Below are 26,316 nucleotides of genomic sequence, written 5' to 3' on the forward strand. Positions count from 1 at the left end.
AATATCAATATCTAGCTTTGGGTTGTGATTTAGGGATGAAATGCAGCAAAAAAGTACATCGTATCATTAACTGCCCGTAATTTTATTCTTTACATCACTTAGATGTAACTTGCATCGAGTTAAAAAAATATCAATTCAAAATCATTTCGGATCTGGCGATTTCAATCTTAAGTCCTTTGACTGTTCACTGTTGGCGAAAGAAGAGTCATACCTTTCCAAAGAGTAAGAAGTACGGGTGGATGTAGTTTGTAACAGTATTTGATTGATTGAGGATTTTTAAAAACTCACAGCACCATGAAGTTGGCAAGATCAATAAAGATCATTACTTAAAAATGAGATCGTTCGCTTAATGCATGAACAGAACAGCTGTAGATTAGGTACTGTGCGTAAAATTGAATAGGCCGAGATCTGATCCATCGATAAATTAGTTGTTAGAATTCAATAGATAGATAGAGTTCTATCTGTCTGTACAATTTTCTACATCAAAGGAATGGTTTCCACACAAGTTCCTCTCAATTCTCTTGAACGTTTCTCTTAGTTTGCGGAGTCTTACTTTTAGCCGCGCAAGCGTCAGCGGGCTTTTCATCGCTCACAGGCCCGCTCGGTTTCTCATCCGGGCTCTTCGCATCTCCATTTTGTTTTACCTCTTCTGTTCCTTTTGCTTTCTTCTCGTCGTCTCCCTTAGAGATCTTGCGCTCCGTGCTTTTTTCACTATCTTTCTTAACCTCAACTTCCTTCGTTTTTTCCTTGGGCGTTGGCTCAGATTGGCGCTCTCTCCAGTTCGCCGAAAGACTTCCACTGCTCGGCCGGAATTGGCCGCCGCTATTTCCTCGGGGTCTTTGTACTGGCTGTGACTGTTGCCTTTGCTGTTGAGGTTTACTTCCGCTTCGATGCCTCTGATCTTGTCGGCCCTGCTGTTTGCTTCCGTTGCCGTGGTTTGTTCTAGACTCATTATGATCACCGTTCTTTCGTTGTGCGTCGTTTCGTTTCTCGTCTTTTCCTTCGTTATCAGTTCGTCGGTTGCCTCCCGTGAACCAAGGCGACGGTCTCCTAGCTTTTCCTTCTCTGGGTGGGGAGGAGGCTAGAAACAAGTCAAAAAGGGACGTCACGTAAAAATACTCCAAAAGGAGAATACTTCTGAAGTCTGCGTATTATGCCAGATAATGAAGTTTATTTTAAATAATCACTTCGATCGTAATTCGTGCAATGTTCAATCAAAAGGCGTAAAGAGCGATTTCAACTGAATGTCGAAAATAGCATTAAATATTTCACTTATTTTCCCTTTGAACCCAATGCTACTCTTGATAAGTAAAAAAAAACTCGTGCGACATTTCAAACCAATCACAATCAAGACTAAGTGAAGCAAATCAATGAAGTTTCCTTGAACATACTTACATGTTACAACCTCTTCTTTCTCGCTGGGTTCATTTTTTACGGTCGCGCCAGTCTCACTCTTCCCCTGGTCGCCCTCCTCGGTCTCCTCTTCGATTCCTTTCAATTCTGGTGTGGGCGTTGATGCCCGCCGGTTTCCAGTATTCTGGAACAAAAAACCAGATTCAGAACAATGTAAGATCATGATGGAGATCATGATCAGTTGAGACTTTAAAGAAACCGCGTAGTCGAAAAACTTTCACGGTTTATCACGACTTACAACGAACTCAAATTCAAAACCTACCTTAGTGGACTGCTGTGAATTCGCTTTGTTCTCGGTACCTTCCGACTCACTGCTCGACCTTATTCGTACGGTCGGCTTCGTTTTCGGGCCGTCTTTAGTGCTTACGAACATCCCTTCACTCAAATCTCCCGCGAAACTCTCCGTGGTTAGAGAACGGTCTCGTATGCTCAACATATTGTCCTGCCCAATGAAGGAGAGGCTCGGTCCAGGCCGCATCTCCGCCGGGGTGGGTATGTAAGCGGGGCCTGGGGGCGGGTTTATCCCCATACTCCTAAGCTGACTGTCTAGACTTTCCTTCTCTTTCTTCATCAGCTCAACATCCTGTATGATAATACATAAAAAAAAAATTTGCAGTCGATAAACTCTAAGCCACTAGCACGGCCAACGAATTTCTCTTTGATCCACAGTAAAGTTAACCTCTCTGTGTCCAGCAAACTAATTTATTTTCATTCTTTCCACGGCAACTTAGAGCGCTCCACATGAACATTGCTCACAAAGTCAGTTCCTATCGACGAACTTGTTGTCCAACGTTCAACATTCTATCTAAATGCTTACCCTTAAATGCGATAAATGATAATCTAACATCATCCGCGCATTAGCGATGCACTCTTTTGTTCCAACAAAAAGGAAGGAAACTTCTTTCTACAACAAAATGGAAAAACAGAAATTACCTTATGTTCGAGATTATACGCACTCAACCTGAGCAGTCTCTTTTCCCGCACTTCACAACGGCCGCACGCTAGCCTGTACTTGGCGCTCTGCGTTACGCGTGCTTGGTGCGAACTCTTGGCAGCAACGGCATGTTTTTCCCACGCCTGATAACGGTCGTATAAAAGTCTCGCCTTGAGCACCAGTTTCCTATTCCACGTTTTCCGCGCTTTGCACAAGAGACCCTTTTTCCCGCGCTCGGCAACGGCTGTTCAGTGACCTGTGCAGTTAATTGCACATTTTCCCTTGTCGCAAGGCGTAAGTCATGTTTCCCGCCATTTTCTAGCGCGAAAGGGTTGCGTTCTACACATTTTGTTCGGCCACTATCCTGAATGCATAAAGAAAGTATTGTCACTTTATGATAACAAACCTTGGCAGCCTTCTCATCCATAGACGATCTATCTTCTGGAGGTTCAATTTTAACACGCGTCACGCCTGACCTGTCTACAATGTCTTGTATGATGCGACCACTCTTACCTATGACTTTCCCTAAGTGAAAAAAAAAATGATTAAACAAGACATTCATGGTACATCAAAAGTTTTTGTATTTAGGTGTCCAATAGTCCCCTTTATCTAAATATACAATTATCTTTCTCTGTTACAACGAGGAATGGTGATGCGTAATGTTCTAAACGCGTCACGCGATTTAAGATGTCCTAACCATGAATTGACGAATATCCAGTGATATTCCTTGCAAGTAATCCTCAATTTTGAAAACTTACGTCCAATTTGATGAAGATCTTCGTTTTAAGTTTAATTCAAGAAGGTAGAACGTTTCGCTGTTGTTAAGAAGAAGGGACAAGTTTGTTTGTTTAGAAGAAATCAAGTCTAAAGATCAATAGGAAGTTGGAAAGTTAACAACTTCCGCGGGAAAATATTTCTACACTAAAGAGGCAAGGGGCAGTCATTTTTCATCACCTGGGAGGGGGTGTAGCGAAGCATTTTGGTTGATCACGTTTTCATTAGAACGGAGAGGGGAGGGGGGGGGGTTTTGGTCGCCGCTAACAGAGTATAAAGGGGAGGGGACTTTTAGTCGCGCTCGTGGCTAAAATTTCCTATGGATAATAAACACATCAGTTCCCAAAAATGAACAGCTACCTGTTACCAAAGCCCAACCGAGTAACACTAAGAGCTTCTAGGAAACAGGCGTTCATTTTGAATTCAAAAGCTACAATTTGGTCTCCACGAGCCCTTATCAATAGTCACAGCGAAGGAACAGCTGGAACTGGCAGAACTAGAGTTTCAAAATAGCACCAAAAGAAAAAGGGAAATTTTTCCAAACTCACCTACAAGAGGTCTCGGTACATAAACAGTCTCCTCGGCAAACTCTAACAACCGTCTGGCTTCTTTAACGCTTGCTTCGTTCTAAAACGTAAAAAAAAAAGTCTATGCTAGTCACAAGTGGAAACAAAGGGTCAAAAAAACGATACAAATTACTTACTTCTCCGCAGATGTGGAAAGTGCAGTTTTCCTCATCCACCTCAATAGAGATGATCCCTGCTAGTCTCCGAGCCTGTTGGATGTTAGCGCCCTGGGCACCAATGGCAAGACCCATCAGATGATCGGGAAGGGTTAGCATCTCCACGATACCCATCTGTTTCTTCGCAGTCTGCAACATATAAGACAACTAAGAAATCGAAAAAAAATACCAACTAAAATAATTTGTCTTAGCATGCACAATTTCTCCAAATGTGGACCGATATATGTTCTATTAGTTTTACATACAGTCGAACCAACCATAATATCACGTCTATGTGGTCGCTTACGGGAGGTGGTCGCTTATAAGAGGTGGTCGTTTACGGGAGGTGGTCGTCCACAGGAGGTGGTCGCTTATAAGAGGTGGTCGTTTACGGGAGGTGGTCGCTTACGGGAGGTAGTCGCTTACGGGAGGTGGTCGCTTACGGGAGGTGGTCACTTACCAGAAATCGTCGCCTACCAGAGGTCAGGCCTCAGGGTGGGTTTATATTTCGGGTAATACGCATATGATGACCAGACCCTTTCGCCATGATGATATCACAGTCAGCCCCAAAAGTTTGCAAAAGGTACAATTTAAGGTAGCATCTTACCTCCACTTGTCTTGCTGTCTCATCCATCCAGGACTGTAACAGCATTTTTGTTCTAAGACTTCTGAAGTGAATTTCACTAAGCATAGCAGCACACTTCACTGGGCGTTCAGAACGAGACTGTGGAGTACAATAACAAGTAGTTCTTTTGATAAAACAGAAGTCAATTTTACTACATGAAATTGCAAAGGCCATGAAAGCTCTGTCTTTAGAATTAACCTAGACAACAGTAAAATACTGTAGTACGTAAAAAATTATCCTCAAAAATTTGCAAGATTCTCCTTTGAGGTCTGAAACTAGTCATTGGTGTATTCTTACCAAAGCAACAAGCACTGCCAATTCATCAAGGTAATACACACAAGAAGCACCACATTGTTTCTTGAACTCTCTATGCGTCATCTCATCCTTACAGCTATGACAGAAAGACACAAAATCTACATCAAATTTTCTACAAACTATGACCATCCTTGCCATGAAATTTTACAATCGGACAAAATTTCAACAAACGCTTTTTAAGCAACTAATTTATTTCTCTATTTTTCATGTTACCATGTTCTGACCCAAAGCATAGGCGCCATTTTCATGAATTTAAAACACTTACAATCCCAATTACTCTATTCACCCTTGAAACATCAGCTTAAGGATTCTTTTTAGTGGCCACCTTACATTGCCAATTCAGTTGATAAAACCAAATACCCCCACCCCCCAACTGATGCAACACCACAGTTTTTTTAGAAACTTACCCTCGTAACAAAAGGGTTTCAGTTTTTCTTAATCTTCTTTGTAGCACGCAAGTGTTGCAAACCAAAAGTCAGTAATTATTTCAAGGCATATTTGCAAATCGTTTAGAAGCTTACTATTAAGTTGATGATTAATTGATTAATACCTGTATATTATTTTTTTTTAGGACCTGTTTACATGGAGGTGGGGAACCCCTGGTAGGTGAAGTAACCCGCCTAGGTGGGGTAACCTGCCTGTCCATATAATCTCTACATGAAAGGTGGGGTAACCCGTCTAGGCGCGTTGCCTAGTTTGTTGGATAGGGTAACCCTGTCAGCGGGGGTGACAATTTGCCATGTAAACGTCTCGCCACAACACGAAAACCAATCGTAACTTCGTCACTCGAGTTTTCACGTTGACTTCAAACAGGTTTCACGTTTTTACTTTGAGTTGTCATTGGCGAACGATGATGCTCACCTTTGCTCTGACTGACAGTTGTGATCACTTTGGTTTTTTGGGACGTAATCGTATTCTACTCTATCCATTATTATTAAATGTTTTCAACTCCACGGAATATTGCATCTCTAGTGTTCTAATTGGTTCACTAAACCCCAGTTACCAGCAGATATTCTGAGTCACCTTATTTGGAAATTCATTGCCCCAACTGTTGTGGAGCTGAAAAAAAGCTCCAAAGATCAAAACTTTAAGGATTTAATTAAATTTAATGCAACAGTTATTCCATTCACACATGTTGGATTGTACCATCTCGCCATAGAATAATCAAACGTTCATTTGTGGTTGGAAATCTGGCTGTACCTAATCAAAACGAGATGAAGTAAAAGCACTTCACGCACGCCACACAGATGAGTACTGAGCTTTTAACGCGCGCCGATTAGCTGGTTCGGGAGTGATAACTCACTTATTCACCTCGCTCCGAGTAGCCAAAGAGACAAACTCGCGCGTCAAGGGTTTATTTTCCGACTATTTTTCGATGAATTGACAAAAATTAACTTTTTGTGTGTGTGTGTGTGTGTGGTACATACCAAAACATTTACCAGTTTCGGAAAAAGTGGTGGATATTTACCTCCACATTAATTATTGTCAATTGCTATAATATTGCGTCGCTTGAAAATTTCTTTTAATTTTCTGTAAAATGAAATGATAAATTATCTAAAAAGCATAGAGCGAAATTGAAGCGAGACAATTTCTTTTCAGGGTGTCAAAACCACTTACGACTTTAACATTTGAACGGATCTTTGACTGGAAATAACGTCCATAATGATTAGAGAAAAATTACCAATAAATTTCTCCTGTTTTCTTATTTCTTTTGTAACCGGAGAATCATGCTGGAATTCTTTCGGGAATATCTTGGAGACTCGACAAATTCCCGGAAGGTTAGACAAAGATCAGCGCTGGCTTACAAAACAGTTTGTGGTTTCAAAAATGGAATGTCTTGATATCTGCTTGCGAACAACGAGGTGTGCTTCTTTTTATCTGAAACAAAGGATTAAAAACTGGATCTGCAAAATACTTGACAAAACTCCTTGGGAATCAGACAAGCTGGTACGCCAAAACACAGGTTGGATGAATTTCAACGTGACCTCACAAGAACTTAAGGAGGTAGGAAGCCACAATATCAGACACTGCATTACCAAACTGCTTGCATCTTCGATTTTTTGGCGGGTTATTAGAGCTTGCTACTTAATTAGGAACTTTTTCGATAGGAATTTTTCTTCAAATAGACGGCATAGAGACAGGTCATAAGTTTTAAAGGTGCAGCATTATTGGTTTTTTTATTTATTATGATCATGCGAACGAATGGCATGGAAAATGTGGATAGGTCTTTCCATTTGCAAATATAGAAATAACTTAATAAATAAGAAAAATCTCGATGGAATCCCGGAAATTCGTGTGAAAGTTTTTTTCTGTCCAGCGCACGTTGAACTGCTGAATATTCCAAGCCAATTTTCGAAATGGAAAATGTAATTTCCCATATCTTGAGTAATATTAGCGAAATTTCACCGAGCTGTTCGAAAAAAGAAGTTATTTTTTTCGATAAAAACTAAAATTAAAAATGAATTCAAACATAAATTGTAATCTAGTTAAAATTTTTTTCAAGTTGCTGGATATAAAATTCTGACCATCCTTTCAAGGCTAATATTTCTCTTCTGCTTTTTAAATTATCATTTTGAACGATCTTGCCATGAAATTTAGTTCAGGTGTCAATGGTTAAACAATGTTTCGTCATGAAAATGAAATGATACCATATTTCATCATTTGCATGTGAAACGTGATAAGGAAATCGAAGGAAAATTGAGGAAGTTAATTGAAACCAGTTTAGGCAGCTTATTCCCACCTAAAAAAGATACTTGTCTGAACCTTGAACAAAAAAGATGGGCTATTACTTGGTACATTACATAATCCTTGTTCTGGAAAAAAAAAATTAAACGTGGAAACTTGCTCTTTTGCAGATTTTTTCCTTCGACTCTCGCCTGCCTTGTGAGAGATCTGTAAGTTGTTTGTTTTTTTAATAATATATGCCGAGGGAAAAGCAAATCTCTCCAAACACCCACTTCCTCCCCTCTTAGGCAGTAAATAATGACCCGTTCCACAGGAAATTAATTTTCTTACGGAAAGGAATTTGAGTATTTTTATCAGCGGAAATGTTTCTTTATCAGTTCCATCCACTCTCTGCAAAACTATCTGCATATACACAAGCAACCTAGTACTTACAAAGACAAGTAAATAAATTCATGGATAAAATTAAAGGCCCCCAGTAATCTATTCTTTTTGTCTGATCCCTACAGCTCAGCTGACATTAACGAAGAAAGCGTTTCCTGACACAAGCATGAGTTTGGTGATAAGAAAACAAAGGCATAAAATAAATCAGCTTGCAAAAAGAAGAGGGAAAAAGAAAAACAATATGTAAAACAGCACTAGAGTGAAGTTGATAGGCACACAGTAAGGGATTAAAATGAATCTTGATCATTAAAACTTTACGCTCTAACAACAGTATGTATTTTTTTCCACACTGTTCCCTTCATATTTCCTAGGGCACTGACAAAAAGAATTTAACTCTTTAACTCCCAGATCAAATTTGTAATTCTCTTTACTTTCAACCATACAATTCTTATAATGTTAGTTCAGAGAATTTAGTACTGGATCAACTTATTATCCCCAAATTGATATTTTTCTTTATTCTCATCACTCATCTGGTTGATATTGTATTGATATTGTAAGGAGAAATTATCTTTTGGTCACTCATGGGAGTTAAAAGGGTCAACAATCCAGAGCTTCTTCAGTTGGTGATCATATCCTTTATTCTCATGACCTTAAAGTGTGATTCAGGAGTGATGATGTAAGGAGAAATTAGATGCTAGTCACCATGGGGGTTGAGGGTTAAGGGTTGCAGATATAAGGTGGAGTAAGCTGCATAAGCAGGGAGGCATTTATGTTACACAAAGTTCAAATGAGCAAAACAATAGTGAAACACAAGTGTGTTAAAACTTTGTACATTCCCTTGCCATTCCATGTAGAGCTACATGTAAAATGTTAAACCACCAATTTTTATGTCCTCTTAGCAATGAAAGCTTGACAGTGATTTGGTCATATGTTTACTTTGAGCTCAACACTACATTCACATTATGACATTGCATTGTCGGAAACACTTAACACATCAAGCTACTAGCAGAAATCTTAGGAGAAAATAAATTATACTTTTTTCACCACATTTTACCACAGGTTGCCATAGTGATATCTTAAACTCCTTTACTAACAGTGCAATAACAACCTTGAGAAACTTCACCCCCACGTAGTAAGATTGCATGTACATACAGGTTATTTTCAGACCATGGCTAGGTGGGTTACCTCACCTACCACATCCACGTAAACAGGCCTTAACAAAGGTCTAATGTAAGGTAAGGTAAACATTACATATCAGTGGAAGAACTTACAGTTGTCTAAGATCCTGGGGGACATCTATCATCACCTTGTGGTACATACTTTTACAAATTGGTCCACTGCAATAAAACAATGAGTCAATTAAAAGGACCATCAATTAAGTAATAATTTTATCAGTGCATTGGTCGATTCCCCAAGCAGTCAATCTGTTTCTTCCATTAACCCATTAACTCCCAAGATCTGAATGTTAATTCTCCCCTCTGGCTGCAACACATTTCCTTGTAAATCAGTTCTGAGAATTTAGTGTTAAATCAAGATTATAATTTCTCACTGATAATTACTGTAAATATAAGAAAATCGTATATATGTGCACTGCAGTGGAAGAAATGAATATGGAAGCAATCCTCACAGTTATGAACACTACTGAACTAGTAGTTGGATCCAAATAAACCTTCTAAGTAATGAATAATGACTGTAAATATATGAAAATCATATATATTTCCTGCATGGATATTACAGGGAGAAGTTCCATGTTAATCGCTTTTGCACTTGAGCTTAACAGCCCATCCAACCAGAGTTTATCTTGGTTTCCATAGCATGAAGTGATCAGCAGAATTAGTACTTCTCCCTAGATGAGATGCTAGTCCATCTCAAGGTCCCCCACCTTAAAAAGCTTAAAAAGTCACAATAGCCGATCACATCAAAGAAAAATATTACAGAGAGCCAATGACAGTTCAGAATGAAGAGGTTAACTGCCTGAAGTACAGGAAAATGAAAATGTTCAAGTTAGGGTTGATTTTAGTTTGCACGTGATTGGTTGCAAGTTTTCTGGACCAATCACAGAGCAAAGTGAAGTACAACCGAAGCAATCCTGGTTTAAATTCAACACTCCAATCAATATTGCAAAAAAAAAAAAAAAGCTCCATCTTAAAATATTGAGGGGATCCCATTTTAATGTTCAGAATTGTCTAGAAGACCAAATCTGCTGGCTAGTTCATCATCTTCAGCCAGCCACTTTTAACTCCATTACCCTAAAAGCTTCAAAGCATTGTTGAAGTACCACGGACAAAACTTGCACAGTAACCATTTCTTAGACTTGTCAAGAATAGCTGAATGTATAATTTACCACTTACAAGTTAAGACATGCAAATTTATTCTATGTTCAGAATTGGCTTTTAGGTTCATATGCACCTTCTAGATCACCTGTGACAGTTTGACTGAATAATTCCAAATCTTGTGTGTAATCTAACAAAACAGTATGATGTACATGAAAACCTAATTGCGCCCTATTTTGTATTGGCCTATTTTTAATTAATTGTTTTTTCGTCATCATATTCCCACCAATGGCGTAGCTCCACTTTCTACATATAAATCCATACACAACCCACAATTCCTCTAATCGCTCTGACGAAGGGCTAACGCTCGAAACGTCAGCTTTTTTACTCTTTACGGTGGCTAATTTACGTTTTCAACCCAGTTGTTAACACTAAATTACCTTCTATTTTTAATTAATGTTGCTGCAATTCTTATATCATATAAGCTTGGTACCTAAAAACAACTATGGCTAATGTCTCTCAGATGGGCACCACTTTCATGGAAACAGAAATTTTCAACACTTCCACAAAACAAACATCGCATTGAAAGTGAACTTTGATGTGTATATGCCCAAAAATATGATTTCTAATGAATCAATCAGAGAGAAAAAATATAAGTAAAGAGAAAAGAAACAACTTTCTCTTCTGGAAAACTCACTTGCGACTAGAAGGACGTATTCTCTCTCGTGGAACAATCTCATTAAAAGTTGCATCCCATCCAGCATACTGAATCACATAGAACTAAAAAAATAAATAAATAAACACTGGGTCAGGCACAGTTCTTGCAGTATCTCATCCTAGATCAACAAAGAACAAAATAAATCATGGTGTTAAACATTTTTCAGGAGCACTGGACAAAGGATTTGAAGCTATGGAATGCAAACCCCTGCTAGTTCTGATATTGTAGTTCAAAACTCTACCAAGTGAGCTACAGGGAACTTGTTCAAAATCTAGGTTACATTATCAGGATCTTCGACACATCATTTTGCAAAATTCATCCAAAAAAAAATATCAAGTGTTGATCTGTGACCCACAATGAAAGTTTTGGAAATCCATTTCCTGCTTCAGCGTTGAATATTCCTAGAATATGTATGTGTTAGTAACAAAACATTATTCAGTCAACATTGTATTGGGGTAAGGGGGGGAATCAGGAAAAGCAAAATTTCCATCTCTTGTGATCTGGGTTGCAGGTTTAATTTCTAGGTGAGAAGCATCCAGTATAACATTTAGGTTTAAAATTACAAAAACTTTCTGTATAGAGAAAGATAGGCTTCAACAAGACTGCAATTCAGTAAAATAAACCCCTTGAGAATTTTGCAAAGAGCTGTCTTGATCTATCTACAAATGGCGACATTTGTATGTACTTTTTTCAAAAATCAGTAAACATTAAAAGTAAGGCTAAATACCTCTCCCTTTTTGTGAACAATTCTGGCCAACCACCAGCCACAAGGCTCCCCATCATCGTCTCGAGTAAACACCTTTAATTGATAAACAAACAAGCATCACTTATTCAATTTTGAACTCTTCTTTAACTCTTAAACCCCAAGTGTGAAAAGCATCTAATTTCTTGCTACAGTAACATTCCTGAATCTAACATTTAGGTCATGAGAATGAAGGAAATGATCACCAATTTAAGAAATTCATGATTTTTAACAAATTCTCCTTGTCAGCACCTTAGGAAATGTATAGAGAACAGTATGGAGAATATGCATACTGACATCAAGGTGTAAAAAGTTATCATTAAAAACCTTAATACATAATGCAGAGCTGTCAATAAGCACCAGTAGCCCACCAAAATTGCTAGCTAATCTGCCATATTTAGCAGGGTGCTTTCAATTCCTACTGCCACAACATAGGTACTGATGAAAAATTATACTATTATTGAAATACCACTCCAGAAAACTGTAAAGACACCATTTCCCAGTTTATAATGGAATTAAAAGCATTATTAACTAGAAACAGGGTAAAATATGTGTATCAATTCCACATTCAGTATTTGCTTGAAATTGCATGTAATCTTCACAAAGTGTATGGGATTTCTCAATTAATTGAATATGTTATCTGATAAAAAAAAAACATGCCATCCATGATAACCTGGCCACCTACTATTTCTTATTTGCCTTCTTTCAAACTTATTGACAGCCTTGCAAATATCTTTGTTGATCAGTGTCATTATTCTTATAACCTGTTTGCCTTATGGTTCAATAAAATTGTAAGGAGAATTTACAAATAAGCAATGAGAGTCAAATTGTCAACTCTTTCATCAATAAGAATGATTAGCATCTAATTTCTTCTTACAAAACTACACCTGAATCAACCATTAAGGTCATGAGAATAAAGGAAATGATCACCAATTAAAAAAAAACTCTTGACTGTTAGATAAATTCTCCTTGTCAGCACTTTAGGAATTGTAAAGAGAACAGTATGGAGGATATGTATACTGATATCAGGGTGTATGAGAACCAATGTCTTATCAGTGTTTTTGACAAATAACCCACCCTACTGCCTCGCTAAAACTAACTTTTTGAATTGAGAAAAAAAAACCAAACCATTCATTAGGGCGAAAAAGAAAAAAAACACACGACTCTTTCCAGGATTTCACGAGTATTTCTCAAAATGACGTAAGCCAAAGAGTTATTTTCTCTCTCAATTAGCCAAACGTTGAACAATAGGGTATATACATGACTTAACTGTCACCGCCGAAAAACCCGATCTTAAAGTAAACAACTGAGAAAACTTATTAAAAATCATCTGACCGCGAAATATTGCACATGGGCTTGTTGATTTACACTGAATTTACACTACCACATGTGCGAAATGGAACTGGTTAACACTTGAACTGTTATTGCACAATCGCACCAAATTAGAGGATCAATTTGCCATAGAAAATTGCTAATAATCAGAAATAACACAGTGATTTAAGGACATTGATATGAAATGTTAATCAACCCCACCGTGAATGAAAGCAATCAAGCTCTTTCCTTACGTCAGTATATGCCCTGTGACCTTACGCTATTTTATCACATGGGGCCCGGGTACAAAAAACAGGTTTTCCCTACACAGACCTCAACTTCATCGTCCACATATAGATCACATCGTTGATTTGAAGCGGGTGGCAAACGGACTTCTTCATAGGGAACCCTCCTGCAGTCATTTTGTCTGTTCGAAAACAATAAACCAAGGATTTGAAGATAAACATTGTATAAAGGTAAACAATGAATGACAATTGCAAAATCGCGCGCCGCCAAAATCTTAGCATACGTACTCATGTTCAAAAGCAATCGTTACTTGATCCTGGTGAATATTCTTCACATAACCCTAGGAAATAAAACTTCCATAATTATTCAACATTTTTGCTGAGATATTTTTTTCATTTCATGGCTCTCACCTTATAATAAGCCCCATTTTTTCCGCACACCTCCACAGCCAAATCCTCCATGTTTTCTTGTCCAACTCGCTTGAGTGCCTCAGGGAACTATGGGATATCAACAAATTGCGCAATCCAAAGACGTGGGCGCGAAATGTTGACGCCATCTTTGTTTTAATGAGGCTAAAGAAAAGACTCGGAAAAACGGAATCATCACCCACTTCTAAGAGTAAAAGCTCCTTTTTATACCTCAAAGACCTCAAGAGACCCAAAAATTCCATAGAAGTGATAACAGATTGAAATTTATGGACTGATCGATACCCACCGCAACTGTTGGACTGCGAAATAACATCAAGTGTTGTTGCTTTTGTTTTGTTTCTTTGATTTTTTTGCTAGTTGTTTTGTTTTTTTTTTCTTCTCTAGCCAAACTTCATGCTCGGGCTAAAAATATTATCTAAAATCGCCTACGAACGGATAAAGCGAGTCATCTCTCCCCAGTCTTACTCTGCCCAAAAATCATCCCCGTCCCAGGCCAATCACTGGAGCGCGCAACTCGGTTTTTAATGATTTCGTGTTTTTAGCCGGATTAAATCATGACAAATTTAAGTAGTCTAGGTAATACAAGCTGAAACTTCCGTTAGGTCCATTAAATTAATTTCTTCCTCTAGTCTGCGAAACTTGAGGACAACGTCTCAGACTTCCTTATAGAAGTCGGTTTTAATTTCTCTTGAGAGAGAGAGCTGGTACGAGTCGCCAGTGCAGTCATTCTTTATAAACTGCTATCTTACCGTCAGCAAGTGAGGCGTTGATATTCAGAAAAATAGTGAATGTTGAAATGAATTTTAGCGTGATACTGATGACTCTAACCTTAATTAATTGTCTTTATTCTCTTTATAACTTGAGCTTTACATATGAAGTTTTTCTGTATCAAATTCTAGTCACAAAATATCGTCCCTTAGAAACTGCCAAACTAGGATTACAAATCAGAAACACACGCCTCACACAGTACATCGTCCGGCGAATTAAACTCCTCCCTTATATACAGTTGTTAGGACTTGTCTGAATGCAATTCTAGTCAGAGAAAATCTTTCTTTTCAAATTGATTTATTGGGGTTTACAAATTAGAAACCCAACGCCAATTTACAACACAAATTGAAAAAAGGCTTCTCAAGATATTTCTTAAAAAGTTAGGTTTATCGCGAATTACATGAGTTTGGGAAACAGGAGCAAGATTTTGCTTGTCATAGCAATGATAACTTGATACCACAGCCAGCTGTCGAAAGGAAACTTCTTTTGCGGCCGGAGACTGACAGAAGCTTTAGTGATGAAGAGTTGTCATACGTGAAGAGGCATGAATCAAAAAAATTAACAGCTTGAAGTATCGGCGTACAGGAAGCTGTAACTCCCTCAAGTGACGAGACAGAATTTTTCCTTAAAATTTAACTTGACAGACAAGTGATGAGAACAGAGAAAAATACCGATTAAGAGATTAAAGTGATTGATTACCCAATTCTCCAAACTTACATCATAAGAATTTTATGGAAGACGGTAAGGAGAATTACTAATTAGATCTGGGAGTGGAAGGATTTACTTGTGCTGTTGCTACCAGCTGTCTTTGTTTTTCACTTTTTCTTCCCATTTTTTTTATTATATCTGTTGTTCATTTGATCATTATTTCATTTGTTCCTTTTCCTACTTCTTAGGGGTACTCTTTCTTCTCTCTCCGTTTTTTTCATTATATGACTATATGCATGGTTTATTTTTCAGACTATTCCAGTTATTACGTTTAAAATAACTCGGCGGCGCAGCTTGCAGTAAAATGTTGAATGGCTTCCTGTTTTCGCCTCAAGGCATCTCCAGCTTATTACGACGTCTGCTCTCGATTACCATTTAACAAACCATTGACCAAAGACAGAATTTCTTCTATTAATTTTCTGGAACACTGTTTGTTCTTGACGGATCTTATGACGATTGATTTGTGGTCCACAGGACCCTGACTTAAACAGCATGTCGATCCTCGGCTTTTTTTTTTTTTCTTTTTTTTTTTTTTAATCAAAAATAGACTTCAGCTAAGTTTCCATTGAACATTTATCGCTTACAAGCACTGGTAGAAAAAAATTCACTGCTGTCGTGTTAATTGTAGATGGTGTAAATGATATCTTGAAGAGCAAACAACCTTATTACTATGAAGAGACAGAAATCATTTTAGAGCTTGTTTCTGGATCGAACAATAATTTACGCCGTAGCAAAATGTTTTCGGGAAGTAATTTCGCTCAGTCTTGGAGACTGAAAAAATTAGCCGAATTTTGCAGTCTGGCCTTCTATTGTTATTTCTGTTAAATCATCTCATCCAAACTTAACCACACTTGTTCATTTTACACTTATCGCGAGTTTCCGGTATTTTCTATCTCACTGCGAGTACTTTGTGGTGAACTACGGCGACCACGCATCTAATCTCATCAGAATTTGGCTTTGAGAACGCGTTCTCCCACCTCTTCAGATAAATTACACAAAACACTGAATTTTAAAAATATTTTGATCATGGTGATGGATCATGCAAGCTGTTCTTCAGGCGCAGTTTTCTGTAGCCTCTCTCAATAGCATCGTAAGCTTCTTTCGAATTAGTAAATTAACCGCGCAGGGTAGTTATAATCGATAAAACAGAATTTAAAGGGAAATTATTCTTATCAAAATATTTACTTTGATAAACGAATTCCTGTTGGGCCGAGAACAGCCAGTTTGGTAATTGAAGGAAATGAATACCAGCTTGAAGTTATATCCGAAATCATGTTTTCAAAATGCAGTTTATAAAAACTTAGTATTAGAATAGAAGAGTATTCAGTTTATTGAAACTTTATTAAAGCTTCCTTTTCTACTTCGTAATTTCAGCTAAAATGAAAAGTGAATCGGACATATGCTTGAAAAAAAAATATATATATATATATATATACGTAGAGATATATATTATCTGTGATCTATTTTAAGTTTTAAAACAAGATGAGGTATGTTGGTTAACAATCCTACTGAGACTAATTCACAGTATGAGTTTTATTAGGACATTGTATTGTCCCAAAATGTCGGCGCAAATTCATTACCTAAGCACGCCGTGCGTATGAAACAAATATGGTGTGCTGCTTTTAAGATACCGCAAATTTTATTTAAATTTTATACACGGCTAAATTACACAGCTTTGGAAAAACACACGATTCTTCTTAAGATTAATTAAAAAGAGATGAATTAAAAATCCAAACATAGCAGGAGGAACTGAATTGAACACAGTTCGTCTTAATCTCTTTCCCTTCTCTCGAGTTAAAAATAAGTAGATCTTTTATTGAGAGAATTTCTGCCGTTGAAATTAACTTTACCCCTCCGAACTGATACAATATAATTTTGAATTGAAAAATTTCATGCTGATGTTCTTAAAAAAATTCCCCAAAGCACCCACTTAGATGCAAAACGAACGTGAATTAATTTTTAATAAGGACCAAAAAAGAGGAAGTTAACTTTAGACAATCAACGATATTTATTCAGCGGAGCAAGTAACATAAGAATGCATTAGGCCTATTTATATTGATAGACTAGGGAACTAAAACGCAAAGTACAAACCTCTTTGTTATATTCGTAGCAAACGATGAACTAGACAATTAAAGATAAATTTCGATCAGAAAGTAAGGCCCTCGGTTTTCAGTTGTTTGAATAACTGCATTTTTTTTTACAATAGAGACACCTTGCAGATCTCAACCGCCAAAATAAGACATAATTCCTGACTTTTTAAAACAATGAGTTCCCGTTGTGCAAGAAACCATTTGCGTGCGTGAGTGGCGCACGCCCATATGTGAGCATGTGATGCAAGCAGATTGTTTATAAAAGCCTACATTACAAAGACCGAACATCCGCTCCAGTCGGATTCATTCCCGCTAATACCACGGTGAGGTGCACAACTATGATTTTTCAGACTTTCTTCCGCTGGACCCTTTGTGTTGCACTAATTTTGGCTTCAAAAAGCTTTGGCGAAAGAAGCTATCTTGGGGTGAGTAAGGGGTTGTGACTTTCTTTAAAAATATTCTCATATAAGGAATTTTTTTTCTCCCATGTTAAAAAACAGAAATCGCTTTGCAACAATTGCTTTTTGGCTTCGTTATTTCATGAATCGATTCACGTGGTGTATTCGTTTGGGAAAAAATTTAGTCTATGAAAGGAAAAAATTGGGCGAGAGAAAAAATTTATCTTTTTTGCGGGTGAATTTGAAAGAGAAAGATTGCCCGCTCCTCCAACTTTATCAGGAAACCTGTTGCGCACCGTTGTTTTATTGCATAGTTTTGTGCATCTATTTTACCATAATCCATATTTCTTTGTTGTCTCACGCCTTTCAATGATCTAAGAAGCCCAGGAGAAAAATTCATAGCAGTTATGGCAAATCCAATTTTTAAAATTTCTTTTGTTAGATTTTGTCGTGGAAATAACAAAGGATTCTTCCCTTTTGAATGGCTTCCCTGCTTTTTTGTTTGCTTCCTCAGTCTTTTGTTGGTTTTTCCAGCAAAGTATTGAAGTTAATTTATTGCTTATCATAAGCAGAGATAAAACTTCGGAAACCGATTAGGAAACAGGGACGTTCTAAACAAATGTCTCTATTAGCCGCCTCAAATGTCAAATTAATTTCCTAAGCCTAAGTACCTCCGGTTTAAATTTCCGAACATTAAAAAATTAAGTTGAAAATAGGGGATAATGCGTGTGTTACAGAGCTAAATATAACTTCACCGCGACTCTAGTTAAAAAAAAAAAAAAAAAAAAAAAAACCATTGGACGTTACTAGTAAGCTGAAAGGTTTCCTAGCAACGCTAAAAGCTGCGTTCGATCGATTAAACATTTGCATTCAATTCAATTACGTGTTTTAGACAGCGCTGGAAAAGGAAATGAATAAACATGGCGGTTCAGCTTCCTTTAATTCACTTTTCATTATATACCGGTGTGGGGAAGGGGTTGGGGCGGGGAGTCGGAGGATGATTTTGCCTATGTCACAGTAAAATTTACCAGACCCCCCTACTCTTAGGCTTCGCGGTAATCTAATGATCCCTACTCATTGACTGTCAACTTTCGGTGGTCCTCCCTTTATGCTCTGTTAGCGACGACTAATCCCCCTCCATTCCCGCTGAAAACCATGTGTTCCCGCCAAAATCTTTCCTCACTCCCCCAACTTCTGGTGTATGATGTATTTTTTTTCAACTGGTCTCTAAGCTTCGCTCGCTCAAAAGTTTAAAGGGAAGCTGTAACAATCAAAGCTTTCTTCGGCTGATTATGAAGGCGTAACTTCGATTCCTTGAGATAAGTCTTCTCCCTGCACAAAATTAGATAAATTATCTGAAACATTTCTTACCGGGGCGCTATTTAAAGTTGAAAATTTGAACACAGTGCGACGGAAAAGACATTACATTTCAAAGAAGATAACGTCACCGCTGTTAGTAGTATTTCAGCTGGATTAACTACACCCTTTGTTTGCGCATGGGCGATGTTTCCGCTGCTGTTGATCGTTATATTGTGTGAAAACGCCGTTTTTAATTTTTTCTGACGCTGTCTGGACCGCAAAATTGTTGTCTAACGTGACTAACTTTTGATACAGAGATCGGGGGTAAATAGTAGAAATGGGAGCATCTGGCATGCCAACTCAAGTGATGAGAAATTCACCCAGACAACCAAATTTAAACAATACCACACATTTCCAACTGTGCGACAACTTAAGCCATCTTGGAAAATGGCCTGCTAGCGAGAATTTTCGTTTCCGGGAAAAGTGAAAGATAAATGATATCATTATCACAGTATTTATTTTGGTTGATTTTAATAAGTCTGAGGTGCAAAAAATTTTTAACGTATGATAAAAAGACGATTACAATTATTTATTCAAATTTCTTTCCTCTTTTTCCCCCCCTTAGGATGAAGAAATTGATGTACTGGAACCTAACGATATGGCAAAGAGAGAGAGGTCTGGGTTCAAGACATTCAAACAAACTAAGAGAGGTGAAAATTCTTTTTCAGCATGTTCTAGTCATGAAAATAGTAACCCTGTTGAACAAAATATATGCCAGAGAAAGATGTTTTTCGTCTTCCTATGAGTGTGAAAGAAAGAAAAAATTCTGAGTTCCCATAAGGAATCGATCTTCAGACCTCGTGCTCTGATGCTCTACCACTGAGCCACAGAAACTCTACGGTGAGCTAAGCCCATTACGAAGTTCATACATGATACGCGTCCTACATACTGCTAGGGTCAGCAGAGCTCAAAACTTACTTTTTTCCCCATTCTATGTACAAAAGATATGCTGTGGGAACCCTGGATCAGCGGTAATTCGTCGTGGTGCAAAGGTGGTTCCCATTGCATCAATTCCCTGCCTCAGAAAAATAAAGATACCGAATATTTGATACTTTCCTTTGGTCTCCCAGACAAATATTTATCATATTCTTTCTTTTGATTTGACGTTTTTTCCTAGATAAGGAGATCCTACCCGAGATTCGTTGCGGGCTTTACCCAAAAATTGTACCGGTTCAAAATGGAGATGGAAACGTCCGAAATGATCCCCAGTTTGTAATGGTCAATCGCTGCCAAGGCGCGTGTGATCACGGTCTGGCCTGGCAGAACTGCACAGCGACCAAATGGCGTTCAATTGATGTCATCGTGACGAATCCTCTTTCGCCAAACCCCACCCGCCCCGTGATAGAGCACGAGGCGTGCGAATGTCAATGTCACGTGCGATGTAATGATCAAATTCACGAGCGTGACGTCAATGATTGCCGGTGTAACTGCAAAACAAGGTGTAACGTTGACGAAAATCAGATCCTAGACACATGTGAATGTGTTCCAAGAGCTGGGAAAAGAAATGTGCTGTATTAAACTCGTTGAAAACGCAATTTTAGGTGTGATATAGAACTCGAGTAAAACTTTTGGAATTTACTATTAACGTTGAAAGAAACCTTTTTTTTTTCTTTTTCACTTTTATAGTTAGGTAATTATAGGAAAAAGTTAAAGTGAATGTTAAATAAAGCGCAAAAACGCATGATGTAATGTATCCAAACATCTCTTTTTTTACTTGTACAATGATGTGTCAATGTAACTGGCAGTTGCAGAGTACAGAAAGGCGATTCATTTGAAAAGAAAAAGAGACCCTTCTTTTCTTCGGATTGTTCACATGTTGCATAGTTGTGGTATGGTGAAAGAAAAAAAATGGGTTTACGCGCCGGATTTTTCTGGTAAAAAGTTGAACAAGTTCGGTTTAATGGGGATTAAAACTTTCTGAAAGCGAAGACGAGCGCTTTTGGTGATTTGAGAAATATGTTTTAAAGCACAAAATGTTTCAAAGGTCGAGAGCCTTAGTAAAACACCTTACTGTAGTTAGGGTCTTTTGAAAGCATTTTATTTTCCCCTCTGTACAAAGCAAATGAACTGCCTTGAGCTGTGCATGTGTCTTTCCACCTGGGGATCAATGAAGACGTAAAGTTGGGATACGTGAAAATTCAGTGACGCCCCCCCCCCCCCCGTTCCCCTCTTCCGTTGCAGCTCGTATGAAACTCTTGTTCCGACGGACACAAACAGTAATTTACTTGCACTATGAATATTCTTAAGTCCAATAATGCGCTTTGTTTGCCTGTTTATCAAACCCCGCTAGATTCTAATTTAAAATTGGAATCTTGTGACGTGTAGGCCTGTCCAAATTGCGCTGAGCAACTTTTGACCAGCTTTTGGCGTCTAGTGCAACTTTTTGCGGTTCTAACAACCTTGAGCAATTAATGTTTGCCTTTTTTAATGGCTTTTAGTGTTTTTGACGTAGCCTTGAATCTAGACAAGCCGACATATTTTTGCAAAGAAGGAGAATATTACTATGAAAATGTCTTAGTTTTGCGAAATGTCTTCATTCATGCGAGTTCAGACCATAAACAGGACAAGACTTGTCTGAAAAGTATCATTTATTTCCGGCAAATAACTTTTCACAAGAGCAAGTGTTACCTAAATCAGAGGTCGTAAGTAACCTTACAGCCTTGCTAGAATTTCTTCCTCGTCAGGTTCACATTGACACGTATTAAAACTAAATTTATATCCCAAGTTGCAAGTTCGTCTGATACTGCATACACAACGACATTGATTCTTATCCCACTGCATGTTGTCTGTTGATTGACAGCTGTCTTTATCCTTAACATCAGTGCACTCGCAGCTACATTGGTTAGTGTTGAATCGCTGCCCGGGGTGACACTTTTGTGGCACACATGCGCATGAGCAATCAGTGTGGTTACTCATGACAACTTGAAATTGATTATTAAATATTTGGCGTCCATGAACAGTAACAAGAATTGTTACATTCTCTTCTTTAGTCATTGCGCAGTAACCAACACCTGAAACGAAGAATGCATTGATATAGGGGATCGATATTAGTATCTGGGCAACTGTCCGCCTACCCCTCCCCTAACTCAACAACAGTCAATTGATAACAAGTTAGGGTTAATGTTGGGTTAAGGAAGGGGTAGGTGGGCAGTTGCCCAAATACTGATATTGATCCGATATAAGTAACTCGTGTATTCTGTAGCCGAGAAGTACGAGAATGGTCATTAGTTATCGCCCATAAGGGGTGGGGTGGGGGGGGAGGGAGGTACCTGATTTCCCCCCCCCCCCCCATAAGGCTCCGTAATCTTCTTATGTTCCCCCCCCCGATTTTTTTTAACCAATAAAAGAGTAAATTATTGCAAGTTCAATTGAGTGACAATGGTTTTGCTTCTGGGTTACTTTATATCTGGTTTTATCCACCACCACTCAGTGTTCGATCCATAAAACTCGCCCCATTTTCTTAACCAATCAGATTTACTCGCGTTTTCACGCGCTTCGAGCAGTTTTCTCGCTTTTTCTTCAAGTTCTCACTGGTTCCTTGTGATATTTTCCTTTCCATCGATTGGTCGTCGTGATTACCTTGGCTCAGAAATTACGACACTCATACGAATGTACTCTTAGAGCAAAATTAACGCTATCCCGGGCTAATTATTTATTGGTCGTCCAATAAACTTACTTGGATGTAAAGGACAGCCTCCAGCGCAACGATGAAGCTCAACAAAGCTGGGTAAATAAAAGTTTCCCCATTTCAACGGATCGCTCACTTGCACAATGGTGGGGTATGGCCGACAATACTGCATCTCTAATTTGACGACCTTGCCAGTTCTATCTATATCACGGAAAAGGCGAAAGAAAGGAAATGAGTTGCTTGGGGATGATTTCTTTGTGATGTGAAAGGTGATATCAGTAATACACATTTATTCAATTCAAAAGAATGAACGATCAAGAGATCAAGCAAAGCCGCCATAAAACCATGTAGTTGTTATAAATTGTCATGGTAACAACCCACGTTTTAACATCGTCCCCAGGGGCATTTCGGTTTTCAAAATCCACCCCTACTGCTTCCGTATTCTTTTGAAGTCTACTGAACGAGAGCTAGTTATGCTGAGTGGTCAATGTAAAACAAAATTTATCTTCTCATAGGTTTTTTTTTTTGAGATAAATACATTTAGTGGTCTTCATGTAGAAAATGGTCGAACAAATTTGAAAGATAGAGTGTTATTTGGAGAATCACTAGTCTTTTAAGAGCATTTTAGTTTGCACGGAAGAGATAATAAATTTTGTTTTAAGAGTAGGCACCCAGGGCAGGTACAAACAGATTAAAAAAAACAAAACAAAGAAAGAAGAAAAAGGAAGGAAATCTGCCTCACTAATTCATATATAGTCTCGCAGCTGTACTTTAAGATGTAACGCAACGCTCCCTCCAGTTGCGTGACATCTCGAAGAAATACTGCAAAGGAAGGTGTTTCTTACTGTGCTGTGTGGGACTGTTTCCATTTGAGACCCGTTTGCCCAACTGACGCTCTGAAATGGAGACCATGCTCGTTTCTCTTGTCTTGTACTTGTACAACGCGTCAGAAGTTCCCTATTTTGTCAAAGAAAAAGCACTTTTTCGTTTAATCAAGCACGCCTTCTCTTCATCAGTACTTACAAACTTACATACATTCATATATACGTTCATAGCTCGTCCCCACTGGGTTTATCAGAGTCAATGTCACTTTACAAAATTAAAAAAAAATCGTAAAGATTTTCTATTTATAAAAATCATCGGTGGTAGAGTGGGTGTTTTATCTGGCATCATATCATGATCAAATGATTTTGGCGGGGCGTGTTATTTAATTGGAAACATGTCAAAGCAATATATAATACCAGCTAGCGTTGATACTAGTCCATGTCATCAGTATTATGAATGAAAATGATTAAAAATTTAGTATCATTTTCACTAACTTCTCCTTACTTATCTTTAAACCTTGCAATGTCCCTGATTTTTCAAAAAATTCCAGGAAGCCCTCGGGAAAAACCAAAACGTTTTATAGAGGATGTCACGTCAACTCGAGAGGGATTTCAAACCAGAAATAGAAGGCCTGTGTCTACATGTTTTCATAGCGTGATAGATCAGCAATTGATTCCTTCATATATTTACAGGCACAACATTACGTTAATAAATATTCCACGCTTATTTTACACCTGTCTCGAGGAGTCTTCTGTAAAGGGGAAGTCTTTGGTAAAGGCTAAAGAGATCGGAAAATTGAAACCTGGTACATGGATTTTGAGCAAGATCTTTAAAATTTACAACAGAACAAAAAATATGAAAATGGAACAGAGTACGGAAAAATTCTCCCTAAAATTTTTGAACGCATCGGTTTCCAAGAAAGAAAACCATTGTCAGTTTTTATTTTAATTTTGTTATCGCGTTTGCATTATCGTTTATTAAACTTCAGAGTCTCCGGTTTCAGTGGGCGGTAAGAGTCAGGACATTCACCTCGATTAGGCCGAAGGGACAATTCTTCATTCACTAAACTTGCTTTCACAATCGATACATTCTCACTGCTTCTTTTAAAAAGAAAGTGTAAAATATCATTAATTTTCCGAAATTTCTGAATTTTGTCAACTTCTTTCTTTTAGAGGTCAAATTTGTTAGCTATTTATTGAACATAGTTTGTTTAACACGTAATTTCAGACGCGATGAAATGGAAAAACGGCTCTTTACATTTAAATTAAAACCATTTTTTCCCTGTTGATAAAATTTCTTAAAGCTCGAGCTGCCATATCATATATTTACTCATTTTCTTGGTCGGTATCACTTTTTACAATGATGTAAGAGGATAATGTTTCGTTGTACAAAACTCACCTTCAAAGAGTCGTATATAATCGCCTTTGGGTTCAACCGCGCAGAAACTGTGTAGGGATTCAGACGGAAACCCAGGAACGTCAAAAGCGCTATCACCTTCATTGCTGATGTTTAAAAGTAAGTGATATGAAAAGCTAAATGTCCAATATATAGTCCGGTGAAGATGTTATCAATAGTTAGTGGAACTCCTGTATAATTAATCACTTGAGAACAGATGGTTGTTCTCCATGTTTTATAATTGCGCGAAATTACCACACTGGACAGAAATTATGATATCACTGACCGGCCTGACTGTAAAAATAAAGAGCGGTAGATTTGACCCAAATTGGCCAATTTCGGGTTTGTTTTGGCCTATGCACATTTATCGGCCTCTAAACCAGTGTTCTTTTCTATAAGACTCATTATATCGATAAATTTGCCAGAGTTTTTCTACAAATTCAAAGACAATTTTTTAGATCTTCACAAAGCTCAGCTGTAACTCTTAAATGCCCGAGGTTTTCTTACAATGCGTGTGCTAATATACCTAATTATATCTCAGAGAAAAGACTTAATGCACTATACCAAGCTAAAAGTAGTGTTTTTAACAGCCTAAAACCACTGTACAACGAGAGGAGGACTAGAGAAATTACCGAACATTTTTATCACTACGCACACTTTTTTTATGTCTAATCCAGATAAAGTGGGGGCGGATTTTTTACAATTGAACTTTTGTTTACCGAAACGTCTTTTTGAAAGTGCCGCAGCCTTAAATAATTTAGTGGTTTTGTTGATTTTTTTCACCTATAACTTGACTAGCTACGCCTCTGTCTTTGCAGTTTTGCAGGTGTTAATATCTATGACAAAGCATTATAGCAAAGTGGGATATATAACATTAAAAGTAAGTGTTGAAAAAAATTCTGAAAGGAGGTTGACATTACACTGAAAGACTTAACGAGTATAATTTTATACTTTTGTATAAAGAGACACATCTCGGTCAAATTTTAAATATAAACAGCTGATAATGCCGTGGATCGGCGAAAGCTCGGATACTTTTTTTTTTAACTCGTTTTTAATTTAAAGAGCAGTTTAAGGACTCACTGGAAAATATTTTATTGATAAAAAGTTGCTTTCATCACCAAAAAAAATAAGCTATGGCTTTTCCCAATGTCTTAATGTTGAAAATTCTGCCAGCATAATTAGCCGCATAATTTATGGCTTCCATAATAATAATATCTCCTGAGAAGGAAATAATTTAAATCATGCTTAAAAGGAGTAAGCTGAAGGGCTGATAACCTCTGACACTTCGAAATATTCCTATTTATCGACTTAAGATAAAAAACCGCCATCGTAATATATATATATATATATATACATATCTTGATAGACGTTTTGGGGTGTAGTACTGCTGAGTATTTTTACGACTGAGTAGTGACGAGCCCGTAGAGCGAGTCAAAATGCAAACAACGAGAAGCGCAGCGCGTGCTGCCGACTTGTTAAACAGGTTTTTTTTACAGAAAAAAATTACCAATTATCCAAATAACCCTACAATATCTTAGGATATTCGTACTTTATTCACGCGCAATTTGTGCTCTACTTT

The 26,316-nt window shown here is 37.8% G+C and overlaps 3 protein-coding genes across 3 annotated transcripts; 1 reads left to right on the top strand and 2 right to left on the bottom strand.

Annotated features, from left to right (window-relative positions):
* Window positions 1-61: 61 nt before the first annotated feature.
* On the bottom strand, window positions 62-14,013 carry LOC113677732 (fragile X messenger ribonucleoprotein 1 homolog A). The gene is made up of 15 exons (XM_089210171.1): window positions 13,549-14,013; window positions 13,426-13,478; window positions 13,226-13,319; window positions 11,567-11,638; window positions 10,819-10,901; window positions 9,120-9,185; window positions 4,765-4,858; window positions 4,450-4,566; window positions 3,825-3,992; window positions 3,670-3,748; window positions 2,754-2,872; window positions 2,231-2,317; window positions 1,676-1,996; window positions 1,396-1,537; window positions 62-1,081 (listed from the first exon to the last, which is right to left on the bottom strand). Exons 1-15 carry the CDS (start codon window positions 13,597-13,599, stop codon window positions 513-515), a joined length of 2,115 nt encoding a protein of 704 aa, XP_089066297.1. The 5' UTR covers window positions 13,600-14,013; the 3' UTR covers window positions 62-512.
* Window positions 14,014-17,225: 3,212 nt separating this feature from the next.
* Window positions 17,226-20,582, top strand: LOC113677743 (uncharacterized). The gene is made up of 3 exons (XM_027194576.2): window positions 17,226-17,557; window positions 19,455-19,539; window positions 20,007-20,582. Exons 1-3 carry the CDS (start codon window positions 17,471-17,473, stop codon window positions 20,405-20,407), a joined length of 573 nt encoding a protein of 190 aa, XP_027050377.2. The 5' UTR covers window positions 17,226-17,470; the 3' UTR covers window positions 20,408-20,582.
* Window positions 20,583-21,459: 877 nt separating this feature from the next.
* LOC113677746 (uncharacterized) lies at window positions 21,460-26,009 on the bottom strand. Its single transcript, XM_089210174.1, has 4 exons — window positions 24,741-26,009; window positions 23,363-23,474; window positions 22,566-22,718; window positions 21,460-21,900 (listed from the first exon to the last, which is right to left on the bottom strand). Exons 1-4 carry the CDS (start codon window positions 24,840-24,842, stop codon window positions 21,542-21,544), a joined length of 726 nt encoding a protein of 241 aa, XP_089066300.1. The 5' UTR covers window positions 24,843-26,009; the 3' UTR covers window positions 21,460-21,541.
* Between the last annotated feature and the right edge of the window lie 307 nt (window positions 26,010-26,316).

The sequence above is a fragment of the Pocillopora damicornis genome, chromosome 6 (assembly GCF_964200805.1).
Source record: "Pocillopora damicornis chromosome 6, jaPocDami1.2, whole genome shotgun sequence".
Taxonomy (NCBI): domain Eukaryota; kingdom Metazoa; phylum Cnidaria; class Anthozoa; order Scleractinia; family Pocilloporidae; genus Pocillopora; species Pocillopora damicornis.